The sequence below is a fragment of the Crinia signifera genome, chromosome 1, assembly GCF_055691185.1.
Source record: "Crinia signifera chromosome 1, ASM5569118v1, whole genome shotgun sequence".
Taxonomy (NCBI): domain Eukaryota; kingdom Metazoa; phylum Chordata; class Amphibia; order Anura; family Myobatrachidae; genus Crinia; species Crinia signifera.
In genome coordinates this window covers 208,024,323-208,045,243 of record NC_139217.1, presented here as the reverse complement: position 1 = coordinate 208,045,243, position 20,921 = coordinate 208,024,323, and the positions used below count along the sequence as shown (strand labels likewise).

At 43.1% G+C, this 20,921-nt stretch overlaps 1 protein-coding gene across 1 annotated transcript in view; it reads right to left on the bottom strand.

Moving 5' to 3' along the window:
- IL12RB1 (interleukin 12 receptor subunit beta 1) overlaps window positions 1-20,921 on the bottom strand; it is a 162,818-nt gene that overhangs the window by 93,969 nt on the left and 47,928 nt on the right. The window contains exons 5-7 of the mRNA XM_083177930.1: window positions 17,728-17,854; window positions 7,897-8,060; window positions 2,682-2,827 (exon numbers count right to left, since the gene is read on the bottom strand). Coding sequence (XP_083034056.1) covers window positions 2,682-2,827; window positions 7,897-8,060; window positions 17,728-17,854 — 437 coding nt within the window. The remainder of the gene's footprint in view (window positions 1-2,681; window positions 2,828-7,896; window positions 8,061-17,727; window positions 17,855-20,921) is intronic.

Genomic DNA, 20,921 nt, shown 5'->3' with positions numbered 1-20,921 from the left:
TTAACATCGAATAGTCATCATCCACCATCATTGAAAAGGGGTTTACCCTATTCGCAGATGATACGAGTGGCACGTATCTGCAGCGATTGGGTTACCCTACCAATGGAGTTGGACAAAGTGATTGATAAATTTCATGAAAGGGGTTATCCCTTGAAATCATTGTTGCAATCCAAGTCTAAAGTCTTGATGTTAAATAGAGAGACACTTTTGAAATCTTCAGACAGAAAACATGATGATATTTTCCCCATCATCACCACCTATGACACATCGAGCGCAGTTCTGCCTATAGCCACTAGAACTCTTTGGCCCATCGTATCCACAGATACAAGTCTAAAATGCTTCCATAATGTCAAACCTTTGACATGTTACAAAAGAGGAAGAAATTTATGTGACATGTTAGTTCATGCAGATATCAGCGGATTTAAAACTGATTCTGCTATAACTAAGAAAAAACCTGGGTGTTACAAATGCCCTAATTGCGTAACCTGTGGTTACTTGATTGCAGCCAAGAGTTTTAACCATCCACATTCTGGCTTTAAATTTAAAATCAGACATGTTCTTTCCTGTGACTCACGTTACGTGGTATACATTATTATTTGTCCTTGTGGACTATATTACGTGGGAAAGACATCCAGAAAATTTAAGGAGCGGATGGCTCTCCACCGCTCTTCTATTAAAGCGGCTTTATTAGGCAAACCTTGCGATCAACCTGTTGCTGTACATTTTAAACAGCACAATCATCAAATATGTACTCTGAGATATATGATTATTGACCAGATACCTGATAGCATACGTGGTGGTGATCGCAATAAAAAATTATTAAAGTTGGAAGCAATGTGGATCCATAAATTGGATACTGTTTGTCCTAGGGGTTTGAATGAGAGGATCATGTGGAACACATTGATGTGAAGAGATGGATACACACATGGCGATATTGGTCAGAAGGGTTAAAATGTACGTTTATCTTTATTCTGTATTTTTATTCTTGTTGTTTTAGTTTGGGCACATTGTCATGGTGTGTTCATTTTTATATTCATGTATTTTAAATGTATATGTATTTTTTTATTATGTATGTATTGTTTTTGCTGTGTAACCAGGTGTTCCTTGCAGGCTAACACACATCCCCCGCTCCTGACTCGCAGATCTGTTACTCGTTGCTTAGCAACAACCAGCTGGTAGTTGACGCTGATGTCATCTCATGTCGCCACTCCAGCTGGAGGCAGTTCTGTGATTAGAGGCGTGGTGGAGGGTGGATGCAAGCAGGAGCACAGGTACATAAAGTGAGCTGGCAACAGCTTAGAGTTGTGTGTACTTTTCCTCCTGACGACGGGGCAGCAAGCTTTGAAACGTTGAGGTAATAAAAAACCACCATTTACAAGTCCTCCAGTGCCGTGCTTGGTCTCTTCTTGATGTTGGGATTCTACCGTATATATATATATATATATATATATATATATATATATATATATATATATATATATATATACTAGTGTGTCCTGAAGATGGGCGAACACCCAAGACGCCGTAGAGATTAAACACAGGATTTAATTTTTTCACCAGTCCCCATAGAGACGTTCATTATTAGACCTATACATGCGGCTGTACCTGTCCATACAAAAGGAGACATATAATTATATACACACACACACACACACACACACACACACAATGCTGTTCAAAAGTTTAAGGCAGGTGTATGAAAAAAAATGCTGCAAAGTATGAATGTTTTTTTTTTTTTAATAGAAATGTTAAAGTTAATAACTTGCCTTCTGTTCATTCACTTTGCATTTTGCTAATTGATTAAATGAAACACTTCTATGTTTAAAAACCACTAAGGGTTGATGTTACCAATGGCAGTTAATGCCTGGGCAATAGGCTTTTGGGGGGGTCCGGGAAGTACATTAGGGATTCTCTGGAAGTACCCTTATTGTAGGAACTGCCATTGCTATAACCTGAGAACTGCCATGATGTAATTTAAGAAATGCCAATCTGTTATCCTGGATTGCTGTCTACCTGATGAGAATAAAGAAGTCTAAGGCCGCAACCCCCGAGTGGGGGCCCAAAGACATTAGTCTTTGCCCTACTGGAATATTAGGTCTACATTATATACCACACAAAAATATACATCCACTGGAGCATACATTTTAATTTATGTACCATAAAAACATGTACCAGCTATGGTTGGCAATAAACCAGTAAGATGACCAGTATGTTTCTAGAAGTGGGTAAATGTATGAACTCCACATGTACAGTATAGAGCTCTTATCGAGACCCAATGCTTTCAAGCAGCAGTGCTACAGTACCTACCGTGTTCCTGTTCCCCCATATCACATGTTGAGAATACAGAATAAGCCAAAATGATTTGATACCCTGGGACAGATGTAGTAGTGTCCGAATTTGGCGGGCAGGACCAGATGAACTAAGCTTCAAACAATGATAAAGTGGAGAGTGATAAACAACCAGCCAATTAGCTCCTAACTGTTATATTGCAAGCTAGGTTTGCAAAATTACAGTTAGGAGCTGCTTGGCTTTATGAAGCTTAGTGCATCTGCCCAACAATGTTGTTTGAAAGGTTACAGGGATGTAAGTAGAATTTTTGGAATTTACTTATTTTTTTAAAGAAGTTGAAAGCTACAATTCATAGATCCATTAATAAATCTCATAGATGTGCTTTATCTTACCATAATAAATGAATGCTCATTTAATTTGTATTCTTTTATGGTTTTCATCGAGTCTGAAAATCGATCAATCCTTATCCAGTGAATGCTCACATAGCCATCTTTTTTCACAATAGAGACAAATTTATGGTCTGGGGGGTCAAGCTTCACTGAGAAATAAAAGACAATTTTAATAGATTGCATCATGGTAGCACAATTAGAAACACTTGGGGTGAGATTTAATAGGATGAGAGATTCAGAAAGTGAGAGATTTTGTGAGAAATCTCCAGTTTTTTTAAAGCGGCAATCATTTGCACTTCAAAATCAAACTGGTTTTGCAGTGTAAATGATTATCGCTTTAAAAAAACTGGAGATTTCTTACCAAATCTCTCACTTTCTGAATCTCTCATCCTATTAAATCTCACCCTTGGTGCTTAGGCCTGTAATGGTTACTAAAATGACTAATGAATCTTCTTGTGGACCTCTAAGCATGTTTATACTGTATACAAAAAAACAAGTTCCCTGTACATCCAAGGTGAAATGTAATAGGGTGCGATTTTTGGTATTGGGTGATCTTTGATTTTAGGAGCTTTAAAACTACTTTACAACTTGGTGACCCTTGGAGACTCCTAAATCCAAAAGATAGATCCTAAACTCATCTATCCAGGGTCCATAGGTATACATCAAGGATAAATTCTATTCTACTTTTCCATTATTTACTGAATAAACTAAAAAAAAAACTGATATAGGGAATATTGTCATTTCGGCTCATGCCCCAGTATTTTTAGAAATACTTGGGGACTCATTGTAGACTCATTGTAAACTCAGTGCTGCTTTTGGCGTTTCCCAGACTTTTTATCTTCCTCTCAAGACTTTACATTTTTTTTAACTTACTCATGGACAAGTTTTGTTGTTGATAACATCGAACACTGGAATGACCCAGTGTTATTGGGTGATGAGTGTACACACATTAATTATATGGCGCATTTACATAAGGATGCATCAATAAAATATAAAGCCCTCTATTCTGCAATGTCACAGAGTTTTGTCCCTCTCCGAATACCATATCTCTCAACAGTTGATGGAGTCGTTTTTGACAGCCCAGGCACAACAACGCCTGGACCATGGGTCCTCAAACTGCGGCCCTCCAGATGTTGTGAAACTACAAATCCCAGCATGCCTTGCCACAGTTTTAATACTCCCTTATAGCAAAACTGTGGCAAGGCATGCTGGGATTTGTAGTTTCATAACATCTGGAGGGCCGCAGTTTGAGGACCCATGGCCTGGACTATACTAATAATTATTATTACAGATGGGGCAACAAAACTGTAAAATTATTTGCCACGATGTCCAAACCGTGGAGGAAAAGATCTTGGCGATAAGAGATACTGCTCTAAACAAAACTAACACTAAAATGAAGGACATATTAAACAGTTTCACTGATTTCTATTCTTCCCTTTACCATGCCATCCCTACACAAGATGTTTTACAAGAGGAGATGATGTCCTCTATTCATTTACCAAAGCTCACACAGGTACAACAGGAAATTTTAGAAAAGGATTTTGCAGCAGTGGAACTAAAGGAAGTAATTACTAACCTTAAATCCTACAAGACCCCGGGGCCTGATGGGTTCACCAGTGTATATTATACATTACTTCCCACTCTCCAAGAACCCTTCAATACTATTCATAGAACCACGTCAGAATTTCCTCAAAGAATTTTCCAGAATTTACTCAAGTTTATACAAAATCCCCAAACCAGGTAGAGATCCCTTATTGATGGAGTCCTACAGACATAATACTCTTCTTAATTTTAGTGAAGATTATAGCCAACAGGCTAAAATTTATAATCCCAGATTTATTGAAACCACATCAATTCGGCTTTGTTCAGGATTACCATTCAGTTAAAGCCATTTGTATAGTAATAGTGGCGACTATAGCGTCTAACCAAACTCCTAACTGTAAAAATATTCTGTTAAACCTTAATACGAACAAAGCATTCGATACAGTGGCCTGGCCCCACCTTTTCTGACTTCATTTCAGCAAAACGCGTCAGGGCAGGCACCCCACTCCAACAATTATCCTCCCACTTTTTGGATTACAATATTTGGATTCCTGAACCAGGATTTTGGTAACCCACCACAAGCATCAGCCGCTGGGCAGCAATCAAGGACACAGAGCCGTCGGCACCACTCCAAGGGGCAATTCCATTCCATCTGCAAACCTACGCAGGACTCTTCTCTCTAATCGTGAGTGGTTCACTGAACTGTCCAAGTATATGGTGTACCTATTCTGTCACTTGGAACAGGATCCTTAATCCAGTTATGAAATTATTTTAACCACTCGTTTTCAAATTGTATTTTTATTGTGTATAATCATGTTTACAGTGTCTTATTAAATATATCAAAGATATAAATTGATTATCCAGCACGCTGTGTAGCCATTGTTTTATTTCCTCAGAGCGCAGCTTCTTTCTTTTCTTTTTTTTTGCATGTGGTCATTTTGGGGATTGACAACTCCCCCTTACAGATGCTGTTTTATTTGAGTAAGGAGCCCAGGGGAATAGCGCCTGTTAAACTGTCCTAACGACAGAACCCTCCTGTTCCTGGTGTGCTGTATGATATGGTGACCCAGCAGTTTGGCCAGGGGTCAAGAGGATGGAAAATGTGAAAAAGAAAGAGAGTCGGTATCTGTGGACTGTACAGTCGGGATGTGATCAGGAACGGTATATATGAAGGTTAAGTGGCTGGTTCTGGAATTTGATATGCTTGCCTGAAGAGGTGGGTTTTCAGGGAACGCTTGTAGGTTTGGAGACTGGAGGAGAGTTTTATTGTGCATGGGAGAGCATTGTACAGAGTGGGTGCAGCACAATGAAAGTCCTGCAATCGGAAATGGGAGCGAATAATGAGTGTGGATGAGAGACGTAGATCTTGTGAGGAGCAAAGAGGTTTAGTTGGAAGATATTTTGAGACAAGAGCAAAGATGTATGTTGCTGTAGTTTGGGTTATGGCTTTGTGTGTGTGAGTAAAATAATTTTGTATTGAATACAGTAGAATACAGGTAACCAATGAAGACTTGAACGAGTAGCTTTGCAGACGATGAACAGCTAAACCAAGCTGGATTAAACACCTACTGTACCATTTGCGTGGTAAATACATTGTTTATTTGGAAAAACAAACTCCCGAAGTATCCTGCAAAACTGTACTGCAGGAATATTAAGGCCACAATTCAATCCATGACCTCTGAATTAGAAAGCTGGAAACATTTTATGTTATCATATTTAATTAAAATTTCCACATTTTCAAAACTGCTTTATGGCATTCAATCTTTACCGATCCCAATAAGCAAATCTGATTTAGCCAAAAATTAACACTCTAATTAGGACTTTTATTTGGAAAGGGAAAAGATATAGAGTAGCAATGATGAAATTACACCAAGGTAAATATACCTTTGCATCCCTTTTTAGATTTTTGAAAGATTGGATAAAAAATTCAGAAGTCTATGCTAACACAAGCCTAGAATCAACTTTTTTTGAAAGTGGTACTTTGATTTAGTTTCTTTACAAAATAGAAGTGGACATTCCTATGAATCTAACAAATAATCCACTGCAATGGTCCATATTTTGCCTATGCCGTATATTACACCATTCCTTCCATTCTAAAGGTGCCCATACACGGTGCCATTTGCGGGTGCGATGCGATGCATGCTCCTGTGCACACCCCACCGCACAGTTCAAAAAGTATGTGCTGCACATACTTTTTGAACTAGGTTCTGATTGCATCGCATTGCATGCAAATCGCATGGGCACCTTGGGTAACCATAATTTCCAGCACGTGGAGGCTAACTTTCCTTTCACAATTTTTCATCATGAGGGCATCACAGACGTGGGTGATCTAGTGAACCCTGCTAATAATAAACCTATTGTCACGGACCGAGTTTGTGGAGCGGTTGTTCTGACACTGGTGATACGGCTGGAGTGAAAGTGGCTGGGCAGATATACGGCCTTCGCATAGACAGGACTACCAAAGCATTGACTCAACTTTCAGACGGAGGCGCAGAGTCTAATCCTGTGGCGGTTTTAACCAGTGACCCCCGCAAGGAGGTTTGGACTGTTCTGTGTCCACATGGCAGTTAACAGCCCTCTAAAGGAAGTGCCTTGGTAGTCAGGGAAGTAGCAGGCACCATAGGTGGACGGTGATGATACTGCTACTGCCAGTTTTCTTGAAAGGTATTCCAACAAACTGGAAGTGTCTATTGGGCCACTGAGGATAGCCCACCTGGAGAAATGACATAACTGAGGATTTGCCCACTTGGCGTGATAACAAAACTGAAAACTTGTCCACTTGGCATGATAACGAAACTTAAAGACTTGCCCATTTCACATGAAAACTAAACTGAAAGACTTGCCCACTTATGTGCATAGGACCAGCCACTGGAGACACAGATAACCCTTAGGAGACGAGAATACTGCAGCCAGCTTGAGGTAAGGATACACTGAAGTTGTTCCAGCAACAGGAACTTCAGTGTCCTGGAATAAATCCCTGCTCATAGTTAGAGGGGTCATCAACTTATGCAAATGCTCCCACATGAGTATGTAGTCGACATTGCATCAAAACAAAGTATTGAGTCTGGGATGCACCAGCAAAATGGGTGTGGTATAGCACACCAACAGTCAGGATCCCGACAGTCATTAGCCTGACGTCGGGATCCCGACTGACCGGACTCAGACAGCGTGGGGAGGCAACAAAGCCCCTTGTGGGCACAGTGGCTCGCTACTCTCGCCACCTATTCTATTCTTCCTCTATGGGGGTCGTGGATCCCCACGAGGGCGAGTAGCCGGTGGCCGTCGGGATCCCAAGTGTCTGGGTTTTAACAGTCGGGATTCCGATGCCGGTGTAATGACTGTCGGAATCCCGACGGTCTGTCAGCCATCTGGCACCCCAGAAAATACAGCCACCAGAGTCCAGCTATGCCATGAAATCCGGAAGTGCCTGTGACATGTTTTCATTTATGCAATTTCTTTAATGAGTACAGTCTGTAAAATACTGGTTTCCCCATACAAATTCAGACTTCCCCTAATCATATTGATAGTTCCGCAGTCCTGCTTCCACTTTCATTATGAAGGTGTCTTTTAGAAACTTATAGCTATAAAAAGTTTACCACAATACTGTATATTACTGGATATGATATAGCACAGGTATAGCCCCATAAAAAGTCACATAGTGAAATGTATTACTCACCTGCTTTGTCCAGAAAAACAGTAAAATTAGTAGAGTGATATTCGTTTTCTTCTTCATATGCTGTTACTGACAAAGAAATACTTTGCTTCATATGAACTTCATCATTTTTAAGGATGTAATGTGTTTGCTTTCCTGCCTTGAACCCTTTTAACTCATCTTGCCTCCTGAATGAGAGAATAAATAAAATGTTATCTAAATAAATAAACCTATCTTCAGATTGATAATTGCAATCAGAGGCGTATTGACCATAGACCTTACAGGGAAGGTCCCTTGCAGACCAACGCACCAGCAAGGCCGCCTGTCTACCAGTTTAGTGGCCCCGTCCCTTTCCTGTCTCTCACACAAACAACCTTTGCCGGTTCACAGAGAATAGTACCCAAGCTGCAAATACTCATCTAAGTTGGGCACCCAACTGTATCTCTGTTAAAGGGACACGAGAAAGTGCTATCTGGGGGTGTAACAATTTCTGGGGTATTTCTAGGCTCCAATGGGGGAGGGATTGGGAAATTTGTAATATTCATATGATTATGGTAATGAAATGTATGTTTGCATGATGGAGGTTTGAGGTCTGTGGTCATTCTTAGTGGGGGGAGGTGGGTTATTATTTGAAATGTTTATATTTGTGGTTTGTCACAGCAGCTTAAAGGTCTGGGGGCCACTAGACTGCCAAGCATATTGAAACCAATGCCTTCAACCCAGGTGTAGTGATATATTAATCCCACTTATTTTGGTGTTGGTTCTGCCTATATTTGATTTTAAACCATCCATGTGAGGCCACTTCTTTTCCAGAGCCACTTTTAGTTCCCAATACACTTCTGATTGTAATGATCATACAGTCCACTGCAGATTTCATATATCATTTCCTATTTTTAGATCTGTAATGATCATTATTGAACCAGAAAAAATGTAGAGGTGCAAAACATTGTTCTGCGCTATAGTTAGTGATTGCGCATATAAAGAGCTACTTATCCCAATTTGGGGCAATAGTCAAAATAATTTGAAAGTTCACCTCTGGCACATACAAAGCTGCTAATCATTCTGTCATGGTTAAAACCCTATAGCCTGTAACAGTTGTATACGAAAAAGAAAGGCTGACAGAGAGCTAAAGATCTTTGGATCAGATCCTTCTCAATACAAACTGGTTGTAGATATATCCAATATAAAGAACCTTATTTTATGGTAGAGGTAGGGAAAGGAAGTAATACTTCCATATTCAGTCCTTGTTTCTTTTCAGAATTCCAGGTCAAAATTCCATCAATATTCAATCAGTATAAAATTGACCAATAGACATGTTGTGATATACAGTATATGTTTTATTGATAAATATTATATATGTGCAATTGGCCAAAAACAGGGCCACTTGCTTGTGTTTGCCCCACAGAGCCAGCTACCTCTGACTGAGGGGGTCAAGTGCCTTTTATTTTCCAACATGAAGCATTTTTTTAGAGCAGTGGTTGCTGAAGTGAATATATCTGAATGATAGATTATATACAATCTCATAAAATATTCAAAACATTTTTTAAATTGTCGTATTTATGTTTTTACCGATGTGTTTTTATATGCATATGTATTTGAACAAATGTACAGTATATGATGTTTTATGAGAATCAGAATATGTGTGGTTTGCAAAGTGTGGTGTCATTTCTCAATAATTAAATTTTGGTATCTTAAGTTATACTAATAAGGCTTCTATTACTAGTTAAAACACTATTGGTTACCTCAGGTACCAACATGAGTTTAGTCAACATCTGCCATGGTCAGGTAGATTCATCCCCACCCCTACCTGCAGCATTTAGTATATAGTACACGGTCTGTATGAAAAGAGTTGGCCTTAGCAGGCATAAATAGAATCTCCCAATGTTAACAGTATTCAAGGAATTGTTTCCTAGCTCCTGCCCATTGTGGCAGGAGAGCATTTAGGATCTGATGGATTATTGTAATTTAAGTCTGCAACACGTGCTTTACTTTTCTTAAAATGTGTATATATGAAAAAAAACAAAATATCCACAGAATATGTTACACTGCTCCACAAAGCATGCTGTATAGATGGACGATTAGTTACTTTATCCTAATGTACTTTAATGCCTGACTTTTAGAGTAAATGTTATGTGTTTCATAGAATGCATTATTCATGCTCTCTTACAGGGCTGTAACTAGGTATGTGCAAACAGTGCCTTGCCCACAGCACATCTGAACTGTCGGTGCATCTGCTGGGGTGTGGTACAGGGGTCCGACAGTCGGGATCCTGGCAGTCATTAGCCCGACATCGGGATCCCGACTGTCCGGACTCAGACAGCATGGTGAGAGCAACTAAGCCCCTTGCGGGTACGGTATTCTATTCTCCCTCTTTGGGGGCCGTGAAACCCCACGAGGGAAAATAGCACGTGGCCGTCAGGAACCCAGCTGTCGGTGTTTTGACAGTCGGGATCCCAACGTAGGGTAAATGCCGGTCGGGACCCCGTCCGGCACCCCATCTGCTGGGACACACCTAGTTTGGCTGAGAGAGCCATCTGTCATGGTTCTCAGCCAATCAGCTGAGATCTCCAGCCTGCCACTGCCCCTGCCTGTGCCCCGCCGGCAATGCTCCTCTGCTACTACTGTGCGCCTCTCTCCTTGCAGTAGGCAGTAAAAGGAGGATAACACATAAAATGTCACCACCCTCCCCCCTTGCATTTAGGACTGTACTGCCGACCCATACTGTATACACCCTGCACTGTATCCAACACACACTATATCCCATACTGTACCTAACCTGCACTATATCCTGCACTGTATACATTCTGCACTGTATCCAAACCTCGCTATATCTCACACTGTATCCAACCTGCTCTATATTTTGCTCTGTATCTAGGGGTGTTTGCGCCAATACCCTTTATGGCACAGGGTGCCAAAATGTCTAGTTACGGCATTGGTCTCTCATTCAATTGATAAAAGTCTGATTTAGTGTTGTTTCATATGTCCAGTGATCTGTTGGAACTCCATTCACCAAGCTGATATTAGTGACAAAATGGTTTGACGATATAAACGTTGTTTAATATTGTCAATGTTTTCTCTGAATTACCAGGCAAACGATATTGAGAATACACACTGAACGATATCAATAAACGATATCATTCAGTGATGTCACTGAGACCCGCTTAACATGCAGGTCGTTGGGTATAAAGTCGAATTGACATGCATGTTCAGCAGACAGGAGGGGTCAATAACGATGAGTGAGAGCACGCATGGTTAATGATATTGAGTGTACACACTAGATGACATTGTAAAAGATATAGATTAGATAGCCCTTTCTGAGCCATAACTTTTACAATATCCTCTAGTGCGTATAGGGCTTTTAATAGTTTCATATGATTCCAGTCATGCCCTATTGTATATATATTTTTTAATGCAATAAACTGCAAAATGCCTTTTATGCTGCAGAGTTTAGTAGCTTGCTCAGAAACATTAAAAAAAACTGGGTTAGAACAGGGTTTGCGATGTGAAAGCAGTATAGTTATTCTTCCTGCAAGTGTGTGAGGGTTGTTCTCAGAAACAAGGGTAGACATAATGAAAACAAAGAATTGTTCAATCATAACCACTTCCTCTATAACATCTACTTGTCTTTTCTTCAGTCATTCACATAAGCTATTGAGTTACACTATAGTCCATGCTGTTCAAATGTTAACTGTAGTAAGTAAATATTTAAGGGCATGATTCAGAACTGTTAGGAAGGCTGCAAATTTTGCAGATGGATAAGACCATGCTACTCTGCAGGTGGGGCAGATATAACATGTGCAGAGTGTTACATTTAGGGGAGTTATTTTGTTTCTGTGCAGTCTAAATACTGGCTGCTTTATTCTAGGGATGTGCACAGGCCACTTTTCGTGTTTTGGGTTCTGATTACCTTCAGGTTTTGGGTTCTAATGGGTTTTGCCAAACACCCCCTAAACGTTTTGTGTTTGGATTTTTGAGTTTTGTGTTCTGATTTTTTTTAGAAAGCATAAAAACTGCTAAAATCGCAGAATATTGGTTTTTTTTTTTGCTCCTACGCTATTATTAACCTCAATAGCATTCATCTCCACTCATTTCTAATCTATTCTGAACACCTCACAATGGCCCTTATTCTGATCGGTGCGGTAATATCCGCGTGCGTTCGTGCCGCGATGTTTTGTGTCTGCGCATGTGCAGAGGCGTCTCTGCGCATGTGCGAGCGGGGCGTACGGCCAAATCCCGCATGAAATGTGAACACTCCGAACAGGGGGTGGAGAGGGGCGTGAAGGGCTATTTGGGTTAATTACCATATGCATACGCCCCGCGTTTCATGGGCGTTCCCATGCAAACGCTGGGCGTACGTATGGTAATGCGGCCGTGACGCACGTGTAGGGGGCGGACATATGACATCGCCAGATGTCAGCTGCCCGCCCAGATCCCTGCTTTTGCACGGAAAAATGTCCGTGTGGTCTAAGGTTGCGGGAGCTGGTGGACCACTCGGTCCTGCATTCGATGGTCTGCGACCATCGAATGATGGGGGAGGTTCCCTGAGATGGAGGAGGCGTATTCCGTGAAAAATACACGTGCGGTCTGTTCGGTCTGCTTCTTACCGCGTACGGACGGAGTTGGCGATCCGTATGGAAGGCGGGGTTTCGCACGCACGGTCCTGGCCGCATATTCGGATCCGGCCGCACCTATCAGAATAAGGGCCAATATTGTTTTTAGGCCAAAAGGTTGCACGGAAGTAGTTGGATAACTATGATAAGCGACACAAGTGGGCGTCACAAACACTAGACTGACACGGCACAGTTATTAGCACCCCTGGACTGATATGGCACACTTAGCATCACCCCTGGACTGATATGGCACACTTAGGATCACCCCAGGACTAATACAGCACACTTGGCAGCACCCCATAAATTATACGGCAGACTTGGCTCACCCCAGGAATTATTTGGCAGACTTGGCTCACCCCTGGACTGATATGGCACACTTAGCATCACCCCTGGACTGATATAGCACACTTATTATCACCCCTGGACTAATACAGCACACTTCGCAACACCCCATGAATTATACGTCAGACTTGGCTCCCCCCAGGAATTATTTGGCAGACTTGGCTCACCCCTGGACTGATACGGCACACTTAGCATGACCCCTGGACTAATTCAGCACACTTGGCAGCACCCCATGAATTATACGGCAGACTTGGCTTACCCCAGGAATTATACGGCACAGATGGTGGCACCCCTGACCTGATACAGCACACATGATGGCACACATGGTATTATACGACACAGATGGCGGAACCCCTGGACTGACACAGCACACATGGAATTATACGGCACACATAGTGACATTCCTGCAGTAAAAAGAGTTATTCCTTTAATAAAAAAAATGGCAGCACCCCTGGATTTATACAGCAGACTTAGCAGCACCCCATAAATTATACAGCACACTTGGCTCACCCCTGGACTGATACGGCACACTTAGCATCACCCCTGGATCTGTGATGGCACACTTAGCAGCACCCCATGAATTATACAGCAGACTTTGCAGCAACCCATGAATTATATGACACACTTGGCTCACCCCAGGAATTATGCGTCACACATGTGGGCATCTCTGACCTGATACAGCACACATGGAATTATACGGCACAGATGGCGGCACCCCTGGACTGATACGGCACACATGGCTGCAGGCATGGAATTATACGGCACACAAATTCCTGCAGTAAAAATAACAATTTGTATTCTTTTAATAATAAAAAAGAGCAGCACACCTGAAATTATACGGCAGACTTAGCAACACCCCATGAATTATACAGCACTCTTGGCTCACCCCTGGACTACAGCGCATTTAACAGCCCTTGCAGTAAAAAAAAATAATAAAACACCTTATTAAAAAAAAAGGGCAGCTCCCTGATCTGATATGGGACACATGGGGGCACCCCTGGAATTATACGGCACACATGCGGGCAACCCAGGACTGATACAGGACACATGGGAGCACCCATGGAATTATATGGCACACATGCGGGCACCCCTGGATGGATACAGTACACATACGGGCACCCATGGACCATACCTCCCAACTTCTGGCCGGAGGAAATAGGGACCTTCGCCGCGCGAGCGCCCGAAAAGGGGGCGGGGCGTATGCAAATGAGGGCGCGGCTTATGCTAATTAGCCGCAACCTCATTTTCATACGAGAATAGACGCTGTGCGCATGCGCACAGCGTCTATTCTACTAGATTGGGGGTCTCCCAACTGCCACCCCCCGCAGCGGGACAATGCCTGCCGCGGGTGGGACGTCGGGACAGGACCCGAAAATCGGGACTGTCCCGACGAAATCGTGACAGTTGGGAGGTATGCATGGACTGATACAGCACACATGTGGGCACCCCAGGACAAATACAACATACATGCGGGAAACCCAGGACTGATACAGGACACATGGGAGCACCCATGGAATTATATGGCACACATGCAGGCACCCCATGACTGATACAGCACACATGTGGGCACCCCTGGATGGATACAGTACACATGTGGGCACCCCAGGACAAATACAACATACATGCGGGAAACCCAGGACTGATACAGAACACATGGGAGCACCCATGGAATTATATGGCACACATGCAGGCACCCCTGGACTGATACAGCACACATGTGGGCACCCCTGGATGGATACAGTACACATGTGGGCACCCCTGTACTGATACAGCACAAATGTGGACACCCCTGGACAAATACAGCACACATGTGGGCACCCCTGCATGGATACAGTACACATGTGGGCACCTCTGGACTGATGCAGCACACATGCGGGCACCCTGGGCACTGGCAGCAGTAATTTAAAAAAATATGTATAATTATTAAAATAATGCAGCCCCCTCTATAGCACTAGCATCCCCCTCTATGCATTAATCATCCCCCCCCCCCCCCCCAGCAGGTTTCCCCCTTACACACCTCAGCAGACAGCACGGACATATCCGTACTGTCTGAAATCAACTGCCTCTTTAAAAATGGCGCCGACCACCGGGAACTATATATCCCCAGGTCTCGCGAGAATCTGACGTGGGATGATGACGTTTTAGCCTCGATTTGGACTCGGAAAGATGGCGGGAACCGGCGAACTCCTCGGATCCGGCCTGTGTACAGGGGTCCATGCTGCAGCCTGTGTAACACAGGCTTCTCTCTTCAGCAGGGAGGATCTGTAGTGGCTCCTACTGTGTCATGGCATTAGCCGGACTAATGCTGGGGTCATTCTCTCCTGCGACACGCAAGGTGAGGGGAATGTCTTGGCGCCCCCAACAGCTGCCTCACAGGCCTAGTGGGAAATCCACCCCTGCCTTTACGCAGGGTTGCCGACTTTAATATTCTCCTCTCCGGGAGAAGCAGCTGCTCGGGGGCGGGGCGTGAGCGTGACGTCACTAAGCCCCGTCCCCATGATGTTAAACAGGTGAATTTGCGGATCTCCTTGGAGGGGGCGGGGCTAAAATGACGCGATTTTACCATTTTAGCTCCGCCCCCTCCTCTGAGACCCGCAGATTGCGGCATTTAAATGCCACGATCGGTCCCCCCTGAATCCGGGAGGGTTGCCCACCCTTCCGGGGGGCCGGGAGGGGGACCCGATTTTCGGGAGACTCCCGGCCATTCCGGGAGGGTAGGCAACCCTGCCTTCTGAGCAAGGCCATTTGTGCCAAACTCAGTTAGCCTCAACTTCACAGTAATATGCAAGGAAATCCACAATAATTGAATGTGTTTGTCACACATTCCTCTGCGGCTGAATAGTATGGGACAAAGGAGTAGCCAGTGGTGGATTTTACCTATCAGCTGCAGGACTGTGGGAGTACTGTGTTGCATAATGTGTACTGGTATCCCTACATTGTGACATAGATCCTAATTCTGATTCATTCGCAAAAGCAAATTCTTCCTCTAAGTGACAAAACCATGTGCACTGCAGGTGGGGCACATGTAACATGTGAAAAGAGAGTTAGAGTTGGTTGTTATTTTGTTTCTGTGCAGGGTAAATACTGGCTGCTTTATTTTTACATTGCAAGTAGATATCAGTTTGAAGTACAAACCCACCCAAATTTATAGGATCTAGGGAAGAACTGCTGTATGTGGCCCTATTATTCAGAAAATGAACTAGGGCATGATTCTATTGCATTAAAATTAACAACTGTTGTGGAAAGGTGTCTATCTGGAATCATTGGGGCCCAAGGGCTCCTTCAAAATGTTGCTATGGGGCACACAACGTTCTGCTTATGACCTTGGCACCATCAGCCTCAATTGATGTTTTTTCCCCAATAGATCAAAATAACTTCAAAATCTAATTATACACTACTGTAGGCATTTTGGTTTACCACAAAATAATGTAGAGGATTTAACTTGCTGTAAAATACATGCCTACTATAATAATTCCATTGTTGAAAGCAACAGTCACCCACTTTGCCTTTCCCATCATCATGCCCACAGGCATACATTATATGCCTTGCCATGACCCCTAACCATACTTGCCTACTTTTGAAAACTAGTTTCAGGGATATTATAGTTGGTAGTAGAATTTTGCACAGCGCCCCATTGAGGGTCGTGTAATGCTCCACCCACAGGGCGTGTCTAGTTCTATATATGGAGAGTTTGTAAAAAGATATTGTGAATGTGGCACCTAGAAGCGTGGGCGTGTACTGCTACATCTGAGAGGAGTCTTTCAAAATGAAGATCTAAATGTAGATGAGCCCCAAAGCAGTAAGTAATATATGCTATACTTGCTAAAGTGCTGGGAAATGGTGCTGATGATTCAAAGTAATTGTATCTGTCTCTAATTCCCTTTTCCCCAAAAAATGTAACAGTGTAATGTGGGCTAGGTGAAATAAGAATAACGGAGTGCCTGCATAGGCATGTAGAGGGTTAAACATCCCTCAGCTGCGTGTCAGAGAGCAGGTGACTCGGGGACCCTATGGGAAAGGGAGGTTTGGTCAGAGGAAGAAGGATCATAGGGGCAGGAAGGGGAGGAGGCTTCCTCTTCTTCCTGCAGAATTTCCCGCCCGCCCTCCCCTTTTTTGGGTTTGGGTGGGGGATAGTGGTTGTTTAATCGCGTTAGCTGATAGGCGGGAAAGAACGGCAGTTTTTCAATAAATTAGTTAGATATCAGTTATTGAGTTTACGTACATGGCTTGTTTTCGGTGCACTCACCTCTCATTCATTTAGGCATGTTGCTGTAACACCCGTGTCGGGGTCAGCAACCTCACCCGGAGGGGTGGGTAGTAAAGGGGGCGAGGTTGAGTTGGATACCGCTTGTTATGAGTTAGGCCTGTTACGTGGGTAGTTGGGTGGAGTTTAGTTAGTAGCCGTTCTTTCTTGGCCACCATTAATTAATAAATTAATAAAATAATAAAAATAAATAATCAAAAATTCTACAAAAATAAATCAGTTAACAAGTTCTGCCAAACCTAAGTCTCCGAGTCATTATTTCAGGTATTATATTAAGGAAATGTTTATATGTTTAAGTGACACACGCTGGAGAAGGACATGTAAGGTGATGGGATGTTTAGGGAGATTGCTAGACTAATAAGGGAGAGAGGGAGAGAGGGAGATTGCTGCTATGTCAGGCAGTCTCCTGCAGAATGCAGGAGGGGAGGTATATGCACAAGAAAAGCTCCACTGTGTATATGACCTAAGCCAGAAAAGTTTCAGAACTGATTGTTTTAGTACATGTATAAATGCAGGTAAAATCCTTTCTTTTATTTTTAGAAAACGAAACTAAAATTAAAAACACAGCACTGCAGACAAAATAATTTGGGGAAGGGGGAGACTTTGAATTGTGTTACTCTTCTATTAATACATATATACCAGTAAAAAAGTGTGTAAAGAGCATTTTCTGAATCCTCTCCAGGTTTCCAGCTACAAAAGCAAAAGTTCTCTGTCAAGGTATAATTCTGGTAGCACATGAGATCTGTAGGGGACTTCTTTGTCATATCTGTAAAAACATAAATTACATTTGTTTAGTCTTTTTTGTGTCTTATAAATTAGAAAGGAGACATTGACAATTCAATATATTTTTTTTTCACTACATTGGTTGAAATTGACTTAGGTATTTCATCTAAAATGCACGAGAAATGTGTACACACATTCCAGAGACTATACAGACTGGCAGGTAATCCAATTAAGGGTGGGTTTCTCCACGTGCGAGCGCATAAGGATGTGGCAGCAAGCTCACATCCCTATGTACATACTGTAGCTGCGTACCCTCCTGCATTCTGCAGGAGACTCCCTGAAATAACAGCAATCTCCCTCACTCTCTCATTAGTCTACCAATCTCCCTCATTTCCCCTAGCCCACATTACACTGTTAAATTTTTTCGGAAAAAAAGGATGAGCGATAGATACATTTACATTGAACATTCAGCACCATTTTTCAGCACTTTAGCAAGTGTAGTAGCTCTTACTAACTGCTGTAGGGCTCATCTGCAATTGTGTAGAAGTCATTTTACACGATTCCTCTCAGATGTGGCAGTATACACCCACGCTTCCAGGTGCCACGTTCACAATCTCTTTTCACAATCTCTCCATATATGGAACTAGACACACCCTTTGGGTGAAGCATGACATGCCCCCTCAATGGGACGCTGTGCAAAATTCTGCTACCAACTATAATCTCCCTGAAACTAGTTTTCAAAAGTAGGCAAGTATGTTTATGAGGGACTTCGGGCTAAATTGGGCCACAAGTGATATGAAATGTGATGCCGCTACTGGCATATAACTGTTACAACAGTAACTCACATCCTTCGCATATAATTCGACTTACACCTAAAATATACTTAGAGGTGGGTTTGGCATCATTTAAAATCTTCCAGAAGTTGCTGCGGATTGACGGCTATCAGTATTTTCAAGTCATACTGATAGCATTTACTATAGGTAAGTGTTGATGTCTAAATTTAAACCTAATCCGACATCAATTCCCATCAGACTAGAAATTATATATATGTAATGTAGTGATTTTTATTGATCATATGTACGGCGGATGGCGTTTAGCTTTGCGAGTCAATCAGAATGACCGGTACTTGTGTATTATCTGGGCGCCCAAGATTTCCATCGTACGACATAGTTTTGGTCACATCGCATGCGATCCGACTGCATGCAATCGCATGCGATGCGACCAAATTGGACCCGTTTTTTAATTGTCAGGCACCCTGATGGGGGATTACTATGTTAAATGCACCCCCATTGTTAACGCCACCCCCACTATCAACGCCCACCCTAAGCGTGGCGAGCGCAGCGAGCCTGCGAGGGGCGGCGTACGTGTCCTCCGACCTTTTCATACCCATACTATCCACGTCGGCGTGGAGTTGATTTCAGATAGTGTGGTGAGCGCAGCGAGCCACCGAGCTGGAAGCATGGCGAGGGGACGCGGATTACTTCACATGTAATCCGTTTCCCCTCGCAGGGCACGCTGCACTTGCCACGCTTCTGGCTCGGTGGCTCGCTGCGCTCGCCACACTATCTAGAATCAACTTCACGCTGACGTGGATAGTGGGGGTATGAAAAAGTTGGACGACGCAAAACCGCCGTTCCTCGTGGGCTCGCTGCGCTCGACACACTTCGGGTGGGTGTTGATAGTGGGGGTGTCGTTAGCAATGGGGGTGCATTTAACATAGTAATCACCCATCAGGGTGCCTGTACAATTTAATATCACATCGCATAACATTTGTAATGGCATGCGATGCAATATTTTATCGCACAGTGCTGGTCTGTGTTCCCGGAAAACGGGTCCCATCGCATACCTTAATTAGTGGTATGCGATGCGATGCGATGGGCGCCCAGATAATACACAAGTACCGAATGACCTTCTGTAACTGTTTGGCTGGAGGCCAGTAGATAACGTTTACAGCAGCTCAGATTTTGTGTAATTCACAGCAGCAATCTCTGCTAGCCTCACAAGAAACTACAGAGGCACCATTAAACATAGGCGAATCTAGAAATATGGTGATGGGTGGTCCCAGATCCAAACACTGAAGTAGGCTTGACCCTTGCGCGTTAAAATGAGCCTGATTCTGATTTTCATGGTATTGCAGGGGCGCAGTGCAGGCATACTCACCCACCCTCATAGAATACATGGGAGGCTCCCAAAAGTTAGGTGTAACTCCCAGCCCCTGGAAGGTTGGGCAAGCCTCCCACATCCCCCTTGACCCCATTTCCCCCTGCAACCTCCTACCCTGCCGGTCAAATACCAGCATTTGCGGTTCTTTGGGAATGGGGTGTGGCTTAAATTACACAGATCACATAAATTTAGCTGAATCCCCTCACCCTAGACTCACAAATTGTGGCATGTACAGTAATGGGGGTGGGGCTTGATTATACAGGGCTCTGTCTCCACCCTCCGAAGCACAGCTGAAAGTCTCTTCTAAAGAAGAAAAAAAATGTCAGCAAGTATGAGTGTAAGTGCTGTGCATATACCATACAAATAAACTACAAATGCAGCAGGAGGTATCTATAGGAAATAGACATCTCCTTTGTGCATATGTGGCCTGAGCACTGCCCAAAGACTGTGCATTGGAAAAATATCGTTGATCCTCCTTAGACTGCCTGTCGGAATCGGTTTGCCGGGTCCAGGACGTCTGCATCCAACAACACAGACCTGAACTTGGTATGCTTTCAATATAAGGATATGCCCCTGTTTTGTAAAATGGTTGTGGTTTCTGCACCTGCAACACACCCCAGTGGGCTGTGAGCGATCACACAGGACTCCTTTTGCACATGTGCATAACAGTTCCTGTGCATGTGCAAACCCATACACATCACATAAACCACTGGGATTACAAGCTAATCTTAATTTAGACCAATGTACAGTAATACAAGATCTCTATTTTATACACTAAGTTAGGAGAAAGTAGCTAAACCCTGTTATCACATGCTCTGAGTGTTTTACAGATGCTCCAAGTGGCTCACATGACACTAGCGGAGAAGACATATGTACTGTGTACATTACAGCTGTCCCATATCTTATGGTACAGGCACGATTTTGTGTGACTGTAATAATGCTGCCAG